At 34.3% G+C, this 24,391-nt stretch overlaps 1 protein-coding gene across 5 annotated transcripts in view; it reads left to right on the forward strand.

Moving 5' to 3' along the window:
• ARHGAP5 (Rho GTPase activating protein 5) overlaps positions 1-24,391 on the forward strand; it is an 81,866-nt gene that overhangs the window by 46,246 nt on the left and 11,229 nt on the right. For 4 of the 5 annotated variants that reach the window (XM_023255644.2, XM_023255643.2, XM_023255645.2 and 1 more), the window contains exon 4: positions 22,526-22,603. In XM_023255644.2, coding sequence (XP_023111412.1) covers positions 22,526-22,603 — 78 coding nt within the window. Of the gene's footprint in view, positions 1-20,283; positions 20,312-22,525; positions 22,604-24,391 lie in introns of all 5 variants that reach the window. The other variant, XR_006599498.1, reaches the window with a different exon arrangement.

Here is a 24,391-nt window from a genome sequence, read left to right on the forward strand (position 1 = left end):
TGTGTTTTGAAATTTTAGTTAGGATTATGTCTTCTTTATGAACTGAGCTGTTATTATTATAAAGCACTCTCTTTATGCTTCATAATACTTATGAAGTCTACTTTGTGTAATATTAATATAGCCAATGGTATTTTCCTTGAGTAATGTTTGTGTAGTGTATCTTTTCCATCCTTTTAGCCTATTTGTATCTTTATATTAGTGATGTACTAGTATTTGAAATATGTATCTTTAAACACAGTTCATTATCAAATATTACACCACTATCATTTATAATTTAAGAACCTTGTAACAGTATATTTAACCTTCTAATCTCTTTTTCTTTTGTTACACATTTTAATTATATATTTTTTTCTTTTATTCTTTTTTTTAAATTCCAGTATAGTTAACATGCAGTGTTATATTAGTTTCAGGTGTACAATATAGTGATTGAGCCATTCCAGAAATCACCCCATGCTCTTCATGACAAGTGCACTACTTAATCCCCATCACTTATTTCACCCATCCCCCTACCTACTTCCCCTCTGGTAACCATCAATTTGTTTTCAATAGTGAAGAGCTTGTTTTGGGGCATTTGGGTGGCTCAGTTGGTTGTGTCCAACTCTTGATTTTGGCTCAGGTCTTGATCTCCCAGTTTTTGTGAGTTTGCTGATGGTGCAGAGCCTGCTTGGGATTCTCCCTCTCTCTGCTCTTCCCCTGCTTCTGCTCTCTCTCTCTCTCTTTAAATGAATGAATGAATGAATGAGCAAGCTTCAAAGAGAGAGTGTGTTTCTTGGTTTATCTCTCTCTCTTTTTTTCCTTTGCTTGTTTGTTTTCTTTCTTAAGTTCCACCTATGAGTGAAATCATGGAATTTGTCTTTCTCGGACTTATTTTGCCTAGGATTTTACTCTCTAGCTCCATTCATGCATTACAAATGGCAAGGTTTCATTATGACTTAATATTCAATTGTATATATATACCACTTCTTTATCCATTCATCTGTCACTGGAGACTTGCACTGCTCCCATAATTTTGCTGTTGTAGATAATGCTGCAATAAACATAGGAGTATATATATTCCTTTGAATTTGTGTTTTTGTATTTCTTGGGTTAAGTACCTGGTAGTGCGATTGCTAGATTATAGGGTAGTTATATTTTTAACTTTTCAAGGAGCCTCCATACTGTTTTCTAGAGTGGCTGGATCACTTTGCATTCCCACCAACAATGCACAAAGGGTTCCTTTTTCTCTGCATACTCCCCAACACTTGTTGTTTCTTGTGTTACTGATTTTAGCCATTCGGACAGGTGTGAAGTGATACCTCATTATAGTTTTGATTTGCATTTCCCTGATGGTAAGCGATGATGAACTTCTTTTCATGTGTGTGTTGGCCATCTGTATGTCTTTGGAGAAATAAATTTCTGTTCATTTCTTCTGCCCATTTTTTAAATGGATTATTTGGTATTTTGGGGTGTTCAGTTGTATAAGTTCTTCATATATTTTAGATACTAAGCCTTTATTGGATATGTCATTTGCAAATTTCTGCTCCCATTCTGTAGGTTGCCTTTTAGTTTTATTGACTGTTTCCTTTGCTGTCTAGAAGCGCTTTATTTTGATGAAATCCCAATTTTTGCTCTTACTTTTCTTGCCGCAGGAGACATATCTAGGAAAGTGTTGCTGTAGCTGATGTCAGAGATGTTATTATTGCCTGTGCTCTCTTCCAGAATTTTTATGGCTTCAGGTCTCACATTTAGATGTTTAATCCCTTTCAAGTTTATTTTTGTGCATGGTATGAGAAAGTGGTCCAGTTTCATTCTTCTGCATATAGCTGATCAGTTTTCCCAGCTCCATTGGTTGAAGAGACTATTTTTCCTATTGCATATTCTTTCCTCCTTTGTTGAAGATTAATTGATCATATGATTGGTTTATTTCTGGATTTTCTATTCTGTTCCATTGCTCTATAATTCTACAGTATGTTTTAAACATCACAGTATATATTTATAATTTTTGCTTTGAAGAGATAATAATTGTTTTTAAAAGATATTTTCTTTCAAAAGAAAGAAAATATTACAGTAAGAAAGAAAATATTACAGTATAAATCTTTTTATTTAACAGCTTTACTGAAATATTCATATATTCTATAGTTCACCCATTTAAAACATACAGTCCAGGGGTGCCTGAGTGGCTCAGTTGGTTAAGCATCCGACTTCTGCTCAGGTCATGATCTCACGGTTCATGAGTTCCAGCCCCACATTGGGCTCTGTGCTGACAGCTCAGAGCCTGGAGCCTGCTTCAGATTCTGTGTCTCCCCTATTTCTGCCCCTCTCCCACTCACACAAGTGCACGTGTGCTTGCGCTCTCTCTCTCAAAAGTAAGTATTTAAAGAATTAATAAAAAAAGTGATCTCCAACGTTTCAATGTAGCCATTTACCGTTTTAAATACATACATACATACCTACATAAATAAGATGTACAATTCATTGGTGTTTTAGTACACAGAGTTATGCAACTATCAGTGCAACCCATTTTAGAGCATTTTCATTACCCTAAAAAAGAGCCACATACCTATTAAGCCATCACTTCCTATTGCCCATACCCACCCACCCTTAACTTTCTGTCTTTTATTGATTTAACTGTACTGGTCTTTTTGTGACTGGCTTCTTTTAATATAATATTTTCAAGGCTCATCCATATCATAACATCCAGTAACACTTAAATTTTATTGCTCAATAATTTTCCATTGGTGAACATTTGGGTTGTTTATACTTTCTGAATATTGCTGCTATGAACATTCCTCTATAAGTTTTTGTGTGGACATGTTTTTCACGTGAGTATATATCTAGACATGGATTTGCTAGATAATATGGTAAGTCTGTGTTTAACTTTTTGAGAAACTACCACTGTCATACAAACTAGCTGTATCATTTCACATTCCCACCAATAATATATGAGTTCCAATTTCTCCACATCTTTGCTAATACTTATTTTCCTCTTTTTTGATTATAACCACCCTAGTGAATATGAAGTGATATCTCATATGGTTTTCATTTGCATTTCCCTGGTGACAAATGATGTTATGCATATTTTCAAGTGTTTATTTTCATATCTTTGCATATCTTCTTTGGAGAAATATCTATTTAGATCTTTTGCCCCTTTTTAAATAGAATTGTTTATCTTACTTTTAAGGGCTCTTTATATATTCTGGATACAAGTTGCATTGAAGTATGAGTTGCAAAAAATATTTTCCCAAAAACACATTCCTTGATGGTATCTTTTGAAGCACAAAAGTCAAAAATTTTGATGAAGCCCAATTTTTTTTTTTTTTTAATGTTTGTTTAAGGGCTCCTGCAGTGGCTCTGTCGGTTGAGCATCCAACTTCAGCTGAGGCCATTATCTCGTCGTTTGTGAGTTTGAGCCCCTCATTGGGCTCTCTCCTGTGAGCACAGAGCCTGCGTCGGATCCTCTGTCCACCTCTCTCTCCCTCCCTCCCTCCCTCCCTCCCTCCCTCTCTCTCTCTCTCTCTCTCTCTCTCTCTCTCTCTCTCTCTCTGTACTTCCCCTGCTTGCACTCCTCTCTTCTCTCAAATAAATAAAATTTAAAAATAAAAACAATGTGTTTATTTTTGATAGAGCACAGGTGGGGGAGGGCCAGAGAGAGGGACAGAAGATCCAAAGCAGACTCTGCGCTGACAGTGTGAGCCCTAGGAGGGACTTGAACTCAAACCACAAGATCATGGCCTAAACTGAAGTCAGATGTTCAACTGATGGAGCCACCCAGGTGCCCCATGATGAAACCCAATTTTTTATGATTTTGTCACTGTTAATGGTATGATGTCTAAGAAGGTTTTCCTCAGTCCAAGATTACAGAGATTTTTATTCCTGTATATTCTAAGAATTTTACTTGCTAGTGCTCTTACATTTAGGTCTGTGATTCATTTTGAGTTTATTTTTGTCTGGTAAAAGAAAAGGTCCAGCTTGATTCTTTTGCACTCAGATCTCCATTATCCAAGCACCATTTATTGGATTTCCTTGTCATTCTTTTTGAAAATCAGTTGACCATAAATGTGAATATTTCTGGGCTTCTCCTTATAGTTCACTCATCTATATGGTTATCCATATATGCTGGTACCTCTCTATTTTCATTGCTGTAGCTTTGTAGGTAAGTATTGAAATCAAGAAATATTGAGTCCTCCCACTTTGTTCTTCTAAGTATACAGTTATAGGCTAATGGATTTTTTTTCTTTTCATTCAGCTTTCTAAAGACTGTTCATTGTCTTTTTCATGATCTCTAACAGTTTGCTGTTACTCTTTTCTGTGTTCCTCTGTGTGTGATGTGTTCTCCTTTCTCCTAAAACTCACAGATGCTTTTAAGGTTATTCTCTTTTTTTAAAAAACAATTTTATTTAAAATGTTCCTTAACGTGCTTTTTTAAAAAAAGAAAATACTTCTACTTGAGGTTTCTGGACCTCCTTGGATCCTTTTGGTTTGAAATTTTGAAATTTGTAAAATTTTAGGCCAATGTTTATTGAGATATCTTTTTTTTTTGTTGTCTTACTCCCCTTACTTCTGCTCTGGACTCTCAACTACATGTGTGTTAAACCTTTTAAAATTTTCCCACAGCTAACTAAAAGCTGTTTGTTTTGTTAAGCCTTTTTTTTCTTTCTGTGTTTCATTTAGACTGTATATCTATTGTTTTGTCTTCTAGTTTATTGATTTTTTTTCTGTATAGTCAAATCTAGAAGTTCCATTTAAGTCTGTTTTTACTGTGTGTCATTTTTCTACCCATCATGTTGGTGGGGTTTTTTTTGTTTTTGTTTTTTTTACAGCTTTGAGTATACTTAAAAAATTTAGGGATGCCTGGATGTCTCAATGGGTTAAGTGCCCAACTTCAGCTTAGGTCATGATCTCACAGTTTGTGAGTTCGAGCCCTGTGTCGGGTTCTGTGTTTACAGCTCAGAGCCTGGAGCCTGCTTCGGGTTCTGTGTTTCCTTATCTCTCTCTGCCCCTCCCCTGCTAGCATTCTGTCTCTCTGTCTCTCAAATAAACATTAAAAGAAGTTTTGTTTTTTGTTTTTAATTTATAATAATTGTTTTAGGTCCTTGTTTTACTACTCTTCCGTATTTCATTTCTGGATCTATTTTTTTTTTTTCTGTTGGTTTTTTTCTTGATTATGAGTAACTATTCTTGGTAGTTTTGGTTTGATAACAGATATTTTGAATCTTACATTATTGGGTGGTGAGTTTTCTAAGTGTTCTTTTTAAAGAGTGTTTAAATTGTTTTGTCATGTGTTAAGTATTTGTGAATCAGTTTGATAATTTCTAGGCTCATATATGTAAGTTTGTTTTGGTGAATCCAGAACAGCTTTTATTCTATTGTTTATTTAGATCTACAATAAGGTGAGAACTTGACCCTATATCCTGTATATTAAAGGTCTTCTGAGAATGGAACTTGAACTATTCTCTGCCCCATCCCCAGGAAATTTCCTTTCCTACATTTGGAGTATTCAACCAAAGATTTTCTGCACATATCTGAGGGTCTTTCTCTGTGTATCTCAGCTTCTTTTTTGGTACTCTACCCCTTAAATTTTGGCCTTCTCATCCTTTTTGAACTCCCGTCTCCTGTCTTCTCAACTCTGGTAGACCATTGTGCTCTGTTGTGATTCTACCTTTCTGTATGTTTTCTAAAAGCTTTTTCCAGGCACTAAGTTGGATTATTCAGACAGTTTAACTTATTAGCTGTTTTTCCCCCCACAGATCACTGTTTTGAACTGCCTGTGTCTCAATATATGAAAACTTGTTTTATGTAATTTTTCCAGTTTAGTTCTTTGCTGAAGCAGAGCAGTTTGCATGGTAGTTAAGTCCTTCATGGTGGAATCAGATGTTTCTATAACAGTTTTTTGATAGTACTGTATAAGTTGTGTTAAGGTCTAGTTGAGAATGACCCTTGAAGTATGAGTGTAAGTTGAAAGTAGACAAAAGTATGTGGAGGAGAGAGATTGAAAAGAAAGGGAATGATAGACTTCTCTCAGGGATTAGTATGATAACCTGATAGATAATGAGCTTGAAAGATAACTCAAAAGTGCCCCTCATATTGCAGGTAGGGCAACTGTAGGTGTACCATTAATGAAAACAGAAATTGTAGGATGAAGAGTAGAAATGATATTTTGATAATGGATTCATATTATGTACATGTTAAATCTTCAGGTGCCTCTGGGTAATCCATTTAAAAGCCCCAAGACTCCACTGGCTGTGTGGCTATGGATCTTTGGAAAATGGTTTAATCTTAAGATTTTGGCAATTGTCATTGTATAGATATTAATGTAAGTTGTGTGTAAGCTATGAAATTCAGGGTGAACATACAGAGTAAGAAGAAAAGTTCAGCACAAATAAGCTGTACAAAAGAATGGAGGTCTAAAACTCCAGAGAGAAGAAAAATTTTAATAAAGAAGCATTGTTATTAACATTGAATATAAAGTCAGGCGACTTAGAATGATACTTTTTAAAACATTTTTGTTGAGGTAAAATTCATATGACACAAAATTAACCATGTAAAAATATACAGTTCAGTGACATGTAGTGCATGTACAGTGTTGTGCAACCACCTCCTTATCTAGTTTCAAAGATTTTTATCACCCTAAAGGAAACTGTACCCATTAAGTAGTTACTCCTTTCCCTATTCTTTTTTTTTTTATTTTTTTTAATGTTTTTATTTATTTTTGAGACAGAGAGAGACAGAGCATGAATGGGGGAGGGGCAGAGAGAGATGGAGACACAGAATCGGAAGCAGGCTCAGGCTCTGAGCCATCAGCCCAGAGCCCGACGCGGGGCTCGAACTCACGGACCGCAAGATCGTGACCTGAGCTGAAGTCGGATGCTTAACTGACTGAGCCACCCAGGCGCCCCACTCCTTTCCCTATTCTTAATTGGGCCCAGGCTGGCATCCCACCTACCTGTTTTCTGTTTCTTTGGATTGACTTATTCTGAATATTTCATACAAATGGGATCCAATATGTGACTTTTTGTCTGTCTTCTGTTACTTTGCATAGTGTTCATTTATGTTGTAGCATTTCTCATTGTATGGATATATACCACATTTTGTTTATCCATTGATAAGTTGGTGGACATTTAGTTTGTTCCACCAGTTAGCATTTGTAAATACCGCTGCTGTAAATATCCATATACAAACATTTGTTTGAGTGCCTGGTTTCAGTTATGTTGGGTACATACCAAGGAGTGGAATGTTGAGTCCTGTGGTAATTCTTTGTTTATCTTTCTGCATAGCTGTCAAATTATTTTCTACAGTGGATTCACCATTTTACATTTCCACAAGCAATGCACAAGAGTTCAAATTTGTCCACATCCTTGGCAAATGGGAAAGGCAAAATAAGATTATCAGCAGGAGGAGGTGCACTGACAAAGCAGGAAATTCAAAAACTATAAAATGTAGGAAAAATCCACAGTCTCTAATAGGAATGCCTCAACAGATTCTGAAGGTAGCACACTTTCAAAACCAGAGAAAATTTTCATTAAAATACCATTTTAAAGGAGGAGATAAAAAGAAAAAAAGGGGGAGGGGAGGAGGAAATGCTTAGAAATCTGCTGTGAGTCAGGAAAACGTGGCAGACTTAGCCTTAGTTGTGCTTTTGGTTAGCCAATGAGATTCTCTAAATATTGGTCTGAAAATTGTGTTTTATTGCACACATCAGTGATGTGTGAAATAATTGAAGTGTATGAGTCTTTGTTTTATTGCTGAGGTGAATATAACTGTATTAACTAAAAGACTTTTTATTTAAACTTCAGCGTTCCTACTTGCTGTTTGGAAGAACTCCCATTTTTTCATCACTTGAACATTTTTTCACAAATATTGTTACCCTATGTCTTCTCTCCTCTTTTGACTTGCCTACATTTCTGAGTCCATTTTTAAGTTCATTTGCTTGCATACTTCCTCAGCCCCCACCATGTTACTCACTTGTCAAAACCTCAACCTTGGTTAAACTAACCCCCTGCCTACTCTGTCTTGGACCAGCAAGTGGTTATGGCTATGGATAAACATAAACCATGTATTTCACTTTAAGTATATAAATGCACATCTGAAGAAATCCTACAATTCCTTAGTTTGTTCTCCTAAAGGATTATTTCTTTTTTAAATAAGTATTTTGTCTTCATTTTTTTCCTCATACTTTGGAACATATTTAGATCTTCACAAATGTTACAAGGATAGTATGGCTAAACATTCATACACCTTTCACACTTATTTTTGTCACATTTCTTTCTTTTTTTTTTTTTGTCAAATCATTTCAGTAAGTTATGAGAGATTATCACACTTCACTCTTAATGAATCTTTTAGTGCATATCTCCCAAGAACTAGGACATTTTCCCCACATAACCACAAGTGTCACCTTCAGGAAATTTAACATTGATAAAATTTCCCCTGTTGTCCCATATATTATATATACATATATATATCCCATTATATTTGGTCGTGTGTGTGTGTGTGTGTGTGTGTGTGTGCATATATTATATATATACATATATATATATACCCATATATATACATATGTGTATATATGTGTGTGTGTGTGTGTATATATATATGTATATATGTATATATAATAGGATATTACCTCCTAAGAGCTTTTTTGTTCTTTCAGTTCAGATCAAGTCAGGAAGTTCCCTAGACTTGTGTGTGTGTTTTCATGACACCTTTTTTGAAGACGTTAAGCCTATTTTTATAGATTGTTCCTAAATTTTAATGCCTGGTCAGATTTAATTTAAAACATTTTTTGGCTACATAGGGCTGATGTATCCTTCCTAACACATCATTCTAGAAGACCCATGATGTCAGTTCCTAAAGGACTTTTTATGTTGCTTTTGAAATTCTAGGCTTTCAGGGTACCTGGGTGGCTCATTCTGTTGGTGAAATCAAGATGGAGCCCTGCATCGGGCTCCACACTGACAGCTTAGAGCCTGGTTGGGATTCTTTCCCCTCCCCCATTTGTGCATGCATGTTCTCAAAAATAAATAAACTTTTTAAAAATGGAAGTCTAGGCTTTTATTAACCTCAATAGTGTTGAAGAAATGCTAAAAGTTGGTATCATTGACATCTGAATTTAATGATTCAAGTGTGACCTGTTTATTTTTGATCTAGCAAGGAGGAATTATAAGTTAGTAGTCCCTTAAAGAATTTCTTTAGTTTTAGTATGTTGTATCTAGCAGAAACTCCTTGAGTCTCCAAACATTCAATATTGGCATTTATCCTTGAGATTTTCTGGTATATTAATACTACTTTTTATGGTTTATGGCTCTGGAATATGTTTTTATCTGTTAGCTGGAAGTTTGTCTTCTTGAAGTAGCTAGTCAGTGGGCCTTAGAGTAATGCTTTGTTGTTGTTGGTTTTTATACCATAGCCATTAGATAATAATCTTGATGTGAGTAAGGACCCTGAGCTCGTAAAACCCATGGCTGTGGTACATATAATTAAGTCCTTACTTAATGTTTAAACAGTTTTTTCATAATAACTATTTGTCCTTGTGACATTAGTTATACATGAATAATATTTTAGTCTTTATTTTCTAAGCTACAATTAGTGTTTGTTGTTTTTCCATACAAAGAATGCATGATAAGTGCAAAAGATGAGAAAATGGAGGCATTTGTGCTACAGTGAGATTTCTTAATAAATATGTATCAACTGAATAATTTGCATTATGCAGAACCCCCCCACTAAGTTATAATATCCTGAAAACACGAGTTTTGCATTGTAATAATAACATGATCAAGATGATACACAGTGTGCAAGATGTTCTCTGGTTTTTCTGTGGAGACTATTCTTAGGTGAAAGCTATTTCAAATGCTTTATATGCATAGTAAATTTTTATTATTCTATAAAATAACTTGTTCATTTAATTTTCATACCTCTATGAGTTGTGTGTATAGTTACTGTATCTAGAGGTGGAAACAGGTTTTACAGAGGTGGAAACAGGCTCAGAGAAATTAATTAATGCATATGAGGTCACACAATTGGATTCTAGCTCCACTTAAAATTACTGCTTACAAGTGACTTTTGATAATCAGAGTTGTTTTTTATTGTTAAGGAAAGGAATTATCTCTTTCATTATAGCCAGAAAAAAAATACAAATAAGTCCAAAAACCTGAAAAAAACACTTGTAATTTTATGATCATGAGATAAGTTTTATTTTTGTACATATTTTTACAATATATAATACACTTTTAAACATACTGTAGCTTTTTCAAAAGGGGATAATTAAACAAGGTTTTGTAATATTTTTTAATGTTTATTTTTGAGAGAAAGAGACAGAGCACGAGTGGGGGAGGGGCAATGGGGGAGAGGGAGACACAGAATCTGAAGCAGGCTCCAGGCTCTGAGCTGTCAGCACAGAGCCCAGCGTGGGGCTGGAACACATAAACCGTGAGATCATGACCTGAGCCGAAGTCAGATCCTTAGCCAACTGAGCCACCCCGGGCACCCCTGTAATGTTTTTAGTACACAAGCAACATCATTCCATGCAATAAGATAATTGTCTTTGGAATTACTTTTTATGACCTGTCATATTCTAACATCTTGATAATCATAGTTTGTTCAATTATCCTATATTTCTGAATTAAGTCTCCACAAACATTCACTGTTGGCATTTATCCTTTCATATATACATGTTTATATGCTTGTATTTCTGGGTTGTTGTTGTTGTTTTTTCAAGAAAAAATGTTAAGACACAAGTTTTCTATGTGCAACCCCTAATGGTAGAAAGTATGTAACATAAAATAAATGGGGAGATAATATATTGAATGTGACAAACTAATTACTGTAACTTGTCTAATGTGTGACCTTGAGAAAGTCCTTTCACTCTTCAAAGCTTGTTTCCTTTGACATTAAGGCCTCTAGTCAGTTATGTTGAACATGGAATGAAAATGATGCCTGAATTAAAATTTTTTTTGATTTAAGTAATCTCTACACCCAACATGGGGTTCAGACTCACGGCCCTGAGATCTAGAGTTGCATGCTCTACCGACTCAGCCAGCCAGGCACTCCTACGTTTAATCATTATAGTAAAGAAAGTAACAAAATGAAAGATTAGAAAACTATTGTTGTTTTTTCTCCTATATTAAAGATTTAATGGCTAGGAAATATAGTGACGTTTTAATTCAGTAGATTGAAGTTACAATAATTAAATAGTAAATAATAAAATAATAATAAATACTGCCTTTAGCCTTATTATTCCTGTAGTAGCCTGTGCCTAAAATGGTACTTACCATTGCTAGAAGATTCTTACTCCATTGATGTTACTTCTTCTTTATAAGCTTGATGCATAGATTTTTTTTTTAAAGAGGAATTTTAGGTTTACAACAGAAATTTCCCATATATTTCCTGCTCCCACGTGTGAACCCCACCCCCACCGCACATTACCACCTTTACTCACCAGAAAAGTACATTTTTTTTTACCAAGGATAAATCTACATTAACACATCAAAATCACCTAAAGTTCATGGTGTACGTTAGAGTTCACTCTTGGTTTTGTATATCTTATGGGTTTGGACAAAAATTCTCTGTGCTCTTCTTCATCTCTCTCCCACTATCCCTAACTCTACCGTAGGCAACAACATCTTTTTATTGCCTTCCATCATTTTGCCTTTCTACACTATCATATAGTTGGAATCATATAGTAAGTAGGCTTTCCATATTGGCCTCTTTGACTTAATAATATGCATTTTAAGATTCTTCCATGTCTTTTCATGGCTTGATGACATTTCTTTTGGTACTTAATAATGTGCTAGTTTGTTTATCACACACCTACTGAAGGACATCTGAGTTGCTTCCAACTTCCAGCAGTTATGAATAAAAATGCTATGAACATGGTCTGCAAATTTTCATGTAGACCTAAGTTTTTAACTCCTTTGGATAAGATAACAAGGAGTGTGATTGTTGGATGGTATGATATATGTTTTGTAAGAAATGCCAAACTCTTCCAGAGTGCCTGCAGTTTTGCATTCTCACCAACAATGAATAAGACTTCCTGTTGTTCTGTATCCTTGCCAGCAATTGGGGTTGTCAGTGGTGTTATTCTAATAGGTATGTAATGGTATCTCATTTTAATTTGCAGTTTTCTAGTAATGTATTCTGTGGAACTTATCTTCATACATTGTTTGCCATCATCATATCCTTCTTCATGGTGTCTCTTAAGGTCTTTGATTTGTTTTGTAATAGAGTTTTCTTATTACTGAGTTTGGAGAGTTCTCTGTATATTTAGGATAATACTCCTTTATCAGATGTATCTTTTATAAATATTTTTTCCCACTTTGTGGCTTGTCTTCTAATTCTCAAGATATACTGTCTTTCACAGCACAGAAATTAAAGTCCAGTTTATCAGTATTTTCCTCAGGGATTGTATTTTAAAAGCATCAGCATAACCAAGGTCATCTAGGTTTTCTGCTGCTATCCTCTAGACATTTTATAGTTCTGTGTTTTACATTTAAGTCATTTAATTTTTTACATTTGTAATCCATTTTGAGTTCATTTTTGTCAAGGTTGTAAGGTCTATGTCTAGATGCTTGGTTTTTGTTTTTTTAATGTAGATGTCTAACTTTTGTAGCACCATTAGTTGAAGAGACTATCTTTGCTGTGTTGTATTTATTGCCTTTGCTCCTTGGTTAAAGATCGGTTGACTTTTAATAGATTTCTGTTTCTAGGCTCTCTATTCTGTTCCCTTGATCTTTTTGCGTGTGCTTTCCTCAATAATACATTGTCTTGTTTACTAAAGTAGCTTTATAGTAAGTCTTAAAATCAGGTAGTGTGAGTCCTCCAACTCTGTTCTTCTCTTGAATATTGTGTTTGCTTTAAGTTTTGACTTAATCTTTATATAAAATTTAGAATCAATTTGTTGGTATTTATACAATAATTTGCTGGGAATTTGGGATTGCATTCAATCTGTAGGTCAAGTTGAGAAGAACTGACATGTTGACAGTATTGTGTCTTCCTATCTATGAACGTAGGATATCTGTCCACTTAACCTAGTTCTTGGAGTTCATCAGAGTTTTGTGGTTTTCCTTATATAAATCTTACTCATGTTTGTTGATTTTTTTATATAATTTTGGGGAGTGCTAATGTAAATGGTATAATGTTTTTAATTTCAAATTCCATTTGTTCATTGATATATAAAGAGAACAATTGACTTTTATATATTAACCTTGTATCCTGCAATCTTGCTGTAATCACTATTAATTCCAGATTTTTTGCCTATTGGTTTTTTACATAGATGATCATGTCATTTCTTCCCAATCTTTATGCTTTTGATTTCCTTTTCTTGTTTTATTGCTTTGGCAAGTATTTCTAGGATAATGTTGAAGGGCATGGTGAGAGTAGACATCCTTGCCCTGTACCTGATCTTAATGGCAAAGTTTCTAGTTTCTTACTGTTAAGTATGATTTCAGCTGTAGGTTTTTGACAGTCTTTATCATATTAAGGAAGTTGTCTATTCTTGGTTTACTGAGAGTTTTTATCATAAATGAGTGTTAGATTTTTATCAAATGCTTTTTCTGCATATTGGTATGATTGTGTGATTTTTCTTTTTTAGTATAATGATTTAATGGATTGATTCATTGATTTTTTTTAATATTGAACCTGCCTTGCATATGTGGGATAAATCCTACTTGGTCATAGTGTATAATTCTTACACATTTTTTGATTAAGTTTGCTAATACTTTGTTGAGGATTTTTGCATCTATTTTCATGAGAGATACTGGTCTGCAGTTTTATTTTCTTAAAATACTTTGGATTTATAAGTTTTTTAGCATGTAAAAAATCAGCTTGAGACTAATGGACATATTACCTCAGCATTTGTTTTAAGACTCAACTGACATGTTGAATTATATACTGTGTCTTATTTTATTTTTTCTGTTACATGCATATTCTAATACATAGCACATAGTAGGCATTGTATTAAGGGATATTAAATTCTGTTTCAAATCAAAACATATCATAGTAGGTGTCCACATGTTCATATTTTTTCTGCATTTATGAAGTACACCATTAATTTGAGGAAGATATAGCTGTCCCATTTAGTGTTCATCTCGTTTATGCATACTCTGTTAGACATTTTGTTTTAGGCTTGGGGCATCATGTCTAAGAGAATAACTCCCAGATCTTTTTCTCACATCCCAGTGTTTTCCTGTATTCCTGACTGCCTACTAAACATTTCTATTTGGATGTAATATCTTGGGTTTTATTAAAATTTAGTTATTTTTCCTCCAAGCCACTTCCTTCTCTTAATTTCCTTTTTTCTAATAGTGCCAGTTTGTTTTTCCCAGTTTTATGGGCGAAGGCATTTCATTAATCTGAGTCCTCTTTTCACCCTTTGTGCCCATTCATATGCCATTAATTGCTAAGCATTGCCCTTAGTATTTTTCTTACATCTCTTCTCTAGTGTCACTACCATATAAAGATCTTTTTTAAAAAATCACATGTATACTGTTATTGCTTCCAGTCCCTACCCCCAGATGTCTCTTCTACTTAAAAATATTGAGCCCTTAGGAGAAATCAAAACAACTGAATTCCATAGCCTAAGAATTGCTTTTAAAATCTTAAATTATTTTGGTTGCAAGAAACTAAATGCAAAAAATACGCTTAATTGAAAGCATACTCATCTGTGGAAGCCAAGAGTCCACCCCAGTGGACTAGAATTCAGGTAATAGTATCATCTGTTTTTCTGTGTCCTTTTCTCTCTCTTAGACTTACCTTGTCTATTTACACATCCTATATTTTTTGTTTTAATTTTAATTACATCTTAAACCTAACCAGATATCTTTTAGTCTCCAATTCGAAATTCTCAGAAGAGAGAATCTTATGAGTACAACATAGCATATTATATTGACTAGTTTGTTGGTTTAGCATTACCAGATAATCAAATTATTTAATTTTTTAAAATAACCAAGGGCACCTGGGTGGCTCAGTCGGTTAAGCATCCAACTTCAGGTCAGGTCACTATCTCACAGTTTGTGAGTTCGAGCCCCGTATTGGGCTCTGTGCTGACAGCTCAGAGCCTGGAGCCTGCTTCAGGTTCTGTCTCCCTCTCTCTCTGCCCCTCCCCCACTCACACTGTCTCTCTCGCCTTCAAAAATAAATAAACATTAATAAATAAATAAAATAACTGATTAATGTAGAATATGTGTTGTTTTGTCTAAATGTATATTGCATTGTGCAGTTTTCTTGAAATATGATTTTGCCTTAATACTACTTTTGACCCATCTACCTCCCTCTGTGGTTTTTACATTTCTATCAAGCAATAAGAATACATTTTTTATTGTGTAGCATCTAGCTTGAATAAGTTATATCCTACCAATTATTCATTTTTTTCCCCACAGGAGCTTTTTAGGGTGGGTTGTTTTTTTTTTTTTTTTTAGGTAAAAATCATATAACCTATAACTTAACCATTTGAGAAGAGTACAATTCACTAGCATTTAGTACATCCACAGTGTTGTGTAATCATTCACCTCTAATTAGTTCTAAAATATTTCATCACTCTAAAGGAAATCCTGTACCCATTAAGTATGCAGTTATTCCTCATATTCCACGTTTTGTTCATCCATTCATGGCTCTTTGGGTTACTTCTGTTTTGTGTCTCTTGTGAATAGTATTTTTATGAAGATGTGTGTACAAGTATTTCTTTGAATACCTGTTTTGAGTTCTTTTAAAGTATATGCCTAGGAGTATGTCTAACTTTTTGAGGAATAGGCCGTACCATTTTATATTTCTGCCACCAGTGTATGAGAGTTTCCATTTCTCCACATCCTTATCACCTCTTGTTGTTTTCCTTTTTTTTTTTTTTTTTTTTTTTTTTTTAGTATAGCTGTAATTCCTTCATTCCTGTGTATGAAGTTACACCTCTTTGTGATTTTGGTTTACATATCCCTAATGGCTAATAATGTTGAGAATCTTTTCATGTGCTTGTTGGCCATTTGTATATCTTTGAAGATGTATCTTTTGCCAATTTTTACATTGGGTTGTCTTTCTGTTGTTTGGTTATGAGAGTTCTCTGTATATTCTGGGTATTAGACCCTTATCATGCAAATGATTTGCAAATGTGTTATCCCACTTTATAGGTTGTCTTTCTTCATAATGTTTTTGATGCAAGTTGTGAACTTGGTAAATGTTTCTGATGAAGTTGTAAATTTTCATAAAATTTGTTTTTATTTTGTTCCTATTGTATTTTAAGATACATGTCTGCCCATTAACATAGATTTATAATACTTGTTTCTTGCATTTTTTTTAATCCTAGAGAAAAAGATGCTACAAATCAAAATTGCAATACTACTGGTTTATAAAAAAATTATCTGTAACTACTTTTATTTTAGTTATTTTTTTGGTGTGACTTCAGGTTAGTGTCTGATGCATTATATCAGCTTGGAGGACTCTAGCATTTCTTGATAAACTTTGTCAACTTCTGTTTACCTAAAAATGTCTTAATTTTTTTCTTCATTTTTGTTTTGCCAGAATTCTTGGTTGATAGTTATTTTCAGGACTTTATATCATCTTACTGCCTTCTGGCCTCTGGTTTCTGAAGAGAAATAAGCGTTAATCTTAATGTGGATTCCTAGGATATGGTTAAGTTTCTCTTGTTTTTTTTAGTGTACCTCTTTTTGAGTTCATCCTGCTTGCAATTTGTTGACATACTTGGATGTATGCATTTGTGGGTTGTTGGGTTTTTTTTTTTCCATATTTAGTTTTAGCCATTATTGCTTTAAATATTATCCTTTCCATTTAGGAAAGCCCTTGCACATGTGTTGGTAAACTTGATGGTGTCCCAGAAATGTCTTAGGCTCTGTTCATTTTTCTTCATTCTTTTCTCTTTTTGCTCCCAGACTGGATAATCTCAGTTAACCAGTCTTTAAGTTCACTGGTTATTTCTTCTGCTTGCTAAAATCTGCTCTTAAACCTTGCCAGTGAAGTTTTCATTTTTGTTACTCTACTTTTCAGTTCCAGAATCTCCTTAGTTCTTACTATAATTTCTTTGTATTTATTGATACTCACTTTATTGTCATCCCTCTGGTTCCTTTCACTTCTTTGTTCATGCATTTTTTTAAAGAGTTGATTTAGAGTCTTTGTGTACTACAAAGACTGTAGTACAAAGAACAGTTTCTGTTCATATCTTTTTGTTCCTTGAGCATACCATATTGTTTCTGAGCATACCAGTTTTGTTTCTTTCTATGCCTTTTAATATGTTGTTGAAAATAAGGGGTTTTGAATTTTGTGTTATCTCTGGATATCAGATTCCCCTCCCTTACCAGGGTTTTTGTCGCTGTTTATTGGCTATGTTTGCTTGTTTGGAGACTTTCCTAAACTACTATTTTAAAGTCTGTATTCTTTGTCATTTGTGGCCACTGAAGTCTGTATTCCATTAGCTTAGTGGTTAGCTAGTGTTTTGACAGTTTGTTTAAATGCCTGAAGTCATTGGGAAAAAAATTCTTTCCAAGTCTTTGCACATTGTGTTCGCTTACTCTTTTAACACTTACCCAGGCCATTTATAACTCTGCTTGAGCCTTCACTTCCAGCTTGAGCAGAGCTTGTGGTTAGCCAGAGGTGAAAGTTTCTGATCTTTTCAGGCATTTTCTGAGGATGTATCCGGCTTTCGGCATGCATGTGGGCTTCTTGATTCCCCCCATATACGTAGATGCTTTTAAACTCCGTAATCCCCCACTGTCTCCTTTTGCCAACATCTTCCATGATAGGCTTTCCCTCCCATTGCTGATCCTGTTGTTCCTGTCTCCACATTGCTGCAGCCAGTACTTGTGCCTTTACATGCCAGTGAAGCCACCTCAGCCCTGGGAACACTTCAAGTTGAGTGAAACATGTAAAAAGCCCTTTTGTTGTTCCATCTAGGAGACTGGTCAAAACCCGTCACCATAGTTCCTTAAGAATAAGATCTGTATTGCTTCCTCTGGCACTTGTAACCTTTGCCCAGAGTGCAGGCTGCCATCATCATGGTTGTTGCTAATCTGAAGTATAAGGGTATGGTGGGTGGATAATTAAAAGCTGCTTTCTTCACCAAGCCTTCTAATGGTTGTGATTTTCTTTTTTTTTTTTTTTTCTTTTACTAGATTTCATCCTTCTGCAAAAATTGATACACTTTTTGACAGCTCATTAGTTGCTTTTTTAAGGGAAACAAGCCCTGAAATTCCCATTTCCATCTCTTTACTGATGCCATTTCCACATGAACGCATTTGTCTTAATTTTTGTGTTATTTACACATTTTACTTTTTCTCTTACACACTGTAATCTATTTTGTGGCTTAGTATTATTTCATCCTGAAGGTACAGAAACAGGCTTTGAAACTCTTAATTCATTTTCTTCATTAGCAGCTCAGATAGAGCTTGGACCATTTTAGAACTTCAGATACCAATAAGTTTGTACAGCACAAGGGTTAGTTACTTTTCTAATAAAAGAAAAAAAAAAGGATTTGGCTTAAAGTTATTTTCAATTTCTACATTTTTATATATAGTTTCAGAATATTGGAATATATTTCTAATGCATTTATTTATTGCTTGGAGACCCATGATAGATACCTTGGGTGATTTTAAGTCCAAGTAAAACTTTGATAATTCACGTCTTGATAATTGAGTTGGGGATGTTTTTTCATTTTTTTTTTTACATCATTTAATTATTAGTAAATGGAAGGCAAGATTTTTAGTGTAGATGATTAAGTACCTTAAAATTTTCACTAAACAAGTAATACTAAATGCTTATCTCTGTCAAGAATTGTCAACCTCAGTTAATGACATTTGGAGCTATTTAATCAACTTCATGAGAGGAGCAGTCCAGGATATAATTTAATTTAGGTGTATTGCATTTAGTGATCATGTCTTTTTCAGCTCATTTATTTAATTTTTTAGATGTTTTTATTTATTTTTGAGAGCGAGAACACATGAGCACAAGTGGGGGAGGTGCAGAGAGGGAGATGCAGAATCTGAAGCAGCTCCAGGCTCTGAGCTGTCAGCACAGAGTCCAGTGTGGAGCTTGAACTCGTGAATGGTACGTTCATGACCTGAGCCTAAGTCAGAGGCTTAATTGACTGAGCCACCCAGGCTACCCTTTTTCAGCTCCTTTAATGAAAAAGAATTTTTGAGATTATCTTCAGCCTTTTAGCCACTAGTTTTAGACTTCGTTGATTTTTTTAAATCTAATTTCTCCTGTGTTTATTGGTTGACATTTCACTATATAAATGAACTACTCGTCTCCCTCAATTTGAATATCATGTTTCCTCATTATTAGATTTGAATTATGCATTTTTGTTAGAAATACCATCCAGGTTGTTGTATCTTTTTAAGTATGTCATAACCTGTTGAGACAGTGTATCAGTTTGTCCCAATAATTTTGATTATTTGTTGGTGTCTGCCATATTTCTTCATTGAAATTAAAACTTTAATTTAGTAAGTTTTTATTTATTTATATTGGTATGAGTTCATGTGTTCTTGTATTCATTGAGTTATAATGCATTAATGTTACTCAGATCATCCTAGCTTAGACTCCTTCATGAATTCTATGTCCTTTGAAGATACATCTCTATAATTCTTTAAGTACTTCCTCAGCTTTCTGGCACAAGATGTACCAGGCATGGCTTATACTTTCCCTGATTCATCCTTGGAATCCACCTTTTCTCCAAATTGCTCTGGTTTGTTTTGGTAGAAAATGGTATTTAGAAACCAATATTGGGGCTACTTCTGGACCATCTCAGCAAAAAAAGCTAAGAAATGTATGTATGTATGTATCTATACTTATTTCTATAGCAGTTTGTTAAAAACCATGAATTTATGTTGTTACCTTCAATTTTAATCTAACACCATACATTACATTTAATTCTAGTTCCCCTTTTGTTATTAATTCCCTTCTTGAACAGTGAGAATCCATGCTCCTTTTATTCTTCACATATTTACTCATTTGCTCAAGTCTGAAATATGCAAAAAGATTTGAAACCTAGATTTGAAATCTGCTAAGTAGAGTTCAATAATTTATCACAATTTTTCAAAATTTTTTAAGGTCCAATTACATAGAGTGAAGTTCACCAAACTTAAGGGTACACTTAGATTGACATGTGACAAATTCATTCCCCTGTTTAATGCACACACCTGTCAAGATACAGAACATTTTCATGACCCTTTATGTCTCTTTCCAATTGCTTTTCCAAACCACCCAAGGTAACTCGTCTAACTTCCCCCAGCCCCCACTTATAGTTAAGTATTACCTTTTTTAGAACTTGATATAAATGGAATCACATAAATAAATTCTTTTGTGTCTGGTTTCTTTCAGTAATCACAGGTGAATTCATGTTGACTATGTAAGTAAAACCTTGTAACATTTAAATAACATTAGGGGCGCCTGGGTGGCACAGTCGGTTTTAAGTGTCTGACTTTGGCTCAGGTCATGATTTAACAGTTCCTGAGTTTGAGCTCCATGTCACCCGCTGTGCCAACAGCTTGGAGCCTGCTTCTGATTCTTTGTCTCCCTCTCTCTGCCCCTCCCCTGCTCACCCTCTGTCTCTTTATCAAAAATAAATAATAAACATTAAAAATTTTTTAATATAGCAACATTAGCCCATGAAACTTTGTCAGATTGGATTTTTTGCTTCCTTTTATATGTTCATGAATTTCTGAATATTAACATTTTCCTCCCAGCGTGAGATATACTTCATTCTTCTTTCATATTGTTATGTATTCTTTGTAAAGACTAAAATAATTCTAATAACTAGGTAAGAAATTAGAAGAAATTAAAAATACGTTGTCCCATGGAAGCTGTGACATTGGTCAAGGAATAAGTTTGAGATAATCTACTTTTTCATTGATTTGGTTTGTTTTTATTTTTTTGTAACTCTTGTGATCAGAAGAGTATATAATGCCTTACGAAATTGAGTCCTTTTTAGAAGTGCTTTAAGAAACTTCCTGTTGAGTACAGACAATAGGTATAGACTTTTGGCCAGTGACATAAATTTAGGTCTTTTTTTATTGTCCATAATTCCCTGAGGCCTTTCTTTTTTCATTCTTTTCCCCCCCCTCCTTATCCAGTATAAATTTCTTTACGTTGTTTAGTCTCTGTAATTTCTATTGATTTATTTTCAAGGTCACTCGTTCACTGCTCTGTCGTCTCCATTCTATTTCTTTTCCTTAGTTCTAAAGTTTCTAGGTCTTACTATATTTCTGATTTTTTATGAAACTTTCAGTTTTTTCAAGTGTGTTTATAATTGTTCATTGAAATATTTTATGATAGCTGCTTTAAAATCCTTGTCAGATAATTCCACAGCTGGCACCTTTGTATTGGTATCTGTTAATTATCTTTTCTCCTTCATGTTGGAGATTTTCTTGGTTTGTGGTATGATGAATAATTTTAGCTTTATTATTGTATCCAGGTCATTTTGGATATTATGCTATGAGACTTTGGATCTTCTATTTTAGTGAACCTCTTCTGACTGCACCAGCAGTTGGGGATGAAAGCCCTGATGCCCTACTTGGTCTCCATAGGCCTCTACTGACATTACCATGGTGGGGAGGGTAATTTCCCTCTTACCTCTAGATTCTGGTCTCTATTCACCCCTGCTGACCCCCCAGGAAGAGGAAGGGGGGTGTATGCCATTTTTACCGCTGGGTAGAAGAAGTGGAATTCTGATCTCCCTACTGGTTTACCACTTGTGTGTGAGGAGTGGGTTTCATGGTCTTCGGCTAGAGGAAGGCAGTTCTAATAAAAAAAATGTTTTGTTTTTGCTTTATTTTATTTTATTTTATTTTTTTAATTTTTTTTTTTCAACGTTTATTTATTTTTGGGACAGAGACAGACAGAGCATCAGAGCATGAACGAGGGAGGGGCAGAGAGAGAGGGAGACACAGAATCGGAAACAGGCTCCAGGCTCTGAGCCATCAGCCCAGAGCCTGACGCGGGGCTCGAACTCCCGGACCGCGAGATCGTGACCTGGCTGAAGTCGGACGCTTAACCGACTGCGCCACCCAGGCGCCCCTTGTTTTTGCTTTCTAAGGCTACACCTTTCACAGTCCTTCCACTTGAGAGAGAGCAAGCTTTTCTTGTGTTTGGTTTTCTGTTATTTTTTCTTTCTCTTTTTTTGCCTGTGCTATTTCTGGGTTGAAGCTTCTCTGTTGTCCAGTCCAGTGTATATGAGGCAAAAAGAAACCCCAGAGAACTCACTATAATTTTGTTTTGCAAATTCCAGTGTCATTAGACAGTCTATCTTCTCTCCACCATTCAGAATCTTGATGTTTGCTTTTTATATACTGTGCTCAGGAATTTTAGGTATACTTAGTGGAAGAAATAGGAAGAAACATGTTATTTCATTTTGCATGGAACTGGATGTCCTAAATGATTTAAGAGAAAAAGTGGTCTATTAAGAATTTCAAAACAAATGCCCCCAAATTTTTAATTCTTAATGGTATTTTACCACCATATTTTTCTAAGTTACTAAGATGTGTTTAAGGTTGAGTGTATTCTGTTGTATATATGTATGTATGTATGTATGTATAAAAGCTTATATATTTCTTTATTCTTATAGGATTATGTACTGAAGGACTTTACCGTGTTAGTGGGAACAAAACTGATCAAGACAATATTCAAAAGCAGTTTGATCAAGGTGAGGTATATAAAATACAATCATTTTTAAATTATTTTCCTTACTGAAATTTCATGGTGGGAAGACTGATTTTTATAAGGAAGTGGGATTTTGGGGAGGAAAGAGTCTTGAAGCAGGATTTTAAATGTGTGATAGAATATTTACCACAGTCAAGAATAGGAGAGCTATAAATCTGTTACCAGAATTAGAAAAGCAATCAATTGACTTAGGACAAATCAGCATCTTTCTAAGTCAGAAATAATACTTATTTAAAGGTGCAGTTTAATTTTTTTTCCATGCTTTAGGGCCAGCTAACCATTAGGAATTAAAAAAAAAAAGAAACAAAGTTTTAAATGTAAAAAAACTATAAGCACTATGGAGAAAAATGAGTGAATATTTTATAATCTTGGAGTATCAAGGCCTAAACTTGATATGAAATGTAGAAATCCTAAACAGGATGATAACCTGGACTGCTATCTCTGTGTGAGATAGTGGATAAAACGTAAACAAAACCGGGAGACAAACTATAAACTTGAGGGAGGTGTGGAATAATCTTGGATGGAATAAGCAGTTCACATCAGAAGAAAGAGACCAAAGAGTATATGAAAATATGCTCTGTCTCTATGATTTGTAGATACAAACACTAAAATAAAAAGAGTTGATTTTGATTTATTATCAGAGTGAAAAGATTGTTGACAGAGTGTAGAGAAGCAGGTATGTTGTACACTGTTGGTTGTGGATACCTTTTGAGAGGTAGTTCATGTATAACTATTAAAATTCAGATACTTTGCTCCAGATATTCCACTTATAAATATTTATGTTACAGAAGTCTTTGTATAAGCTTACCAAGATATACTTGAAAGAGCATTTATAGCAGTGTTGTCTCAAATTTTTTTAAAAAGAGGAGGGGACCTATCCACGTTCTTTATAAGTGGAATACTAGATTCCTGTGTAAAATAGTGTAGATTTATGTGTGTTAAAATGGTAAAATGTCAGTTGTTGAGTGGTGTGAAAGCTTTGGAAGTATTTTCTATATATAGGACTTCATTTTAAATTTGTGCAATTTCACTTACAGTAATTAAGGAATAGGTTATAGTCAATACTATGGCCTCTTGAATTATACTTCATGGTTTTGTTTTCTCGTTCTGTCACTTACTGTGCCTAAGGCAATTAATTTTTCTAAACCCTAACTTTTTCATATCTAGACTAGGAGTGATAAGAGGAACTAGGATGAATAATGAGATAATGAAGAGTTTTCTGTGCCACACACCATATCAAATATTCATCGGATAGCTCTTGTTATAGAAAATGTAGCCTAAGAAAATAAGCTTTAGTATATCATAGTGTTTATCATAGCATCTTTAATGTTTTTAAATAAAATCTAAATGTTCAGTAATAAAATATTATGTAAATTGTTAAATCTTGGGGAATATTTTATGGTCATTATAACCATTTAGGGCAAAAGGTTATTAATGGGTTAAGGATGTATGAATTCTTAGTACTGTTCTTGCAAATTTTCAATTATGTTACAATTAAATGTTACCTGGTACACACAGGAAAGGTTTTAAACGTTTGCTTGTGAAATTTTAATCATCTTAGATAATGCCTTGAAAACAAAATCCAGTATAAAAATGTATTTATGATTTTTCTAGGTTTTTTTTTTTAATGAATAAAAAGGGATGAAAGGAAACATGCCCGAATAAATAAAATGTAAATAGTGATTGTTTCTAGGTGATGGGGGTAATTTTTTTCTTGTTGTTGATCTGTGTTTTTACATTTTCTGTCATAAATATCAAAATTTGATATCAT

The sequence above is a fragment of the Felis catus genome, chromosome B3, assembly GCF_018350175.1.
Source record: "Felis catus isolate Fca126 chromosome B3, F.catus_Fca126_mat1.0, whole genome shotgun sequence".
Lineage (NCBI taxonomy): Eukaryota > Metazoa > Chordata > Mammalia > Carnivora > Felidae > Felis > Felis catus.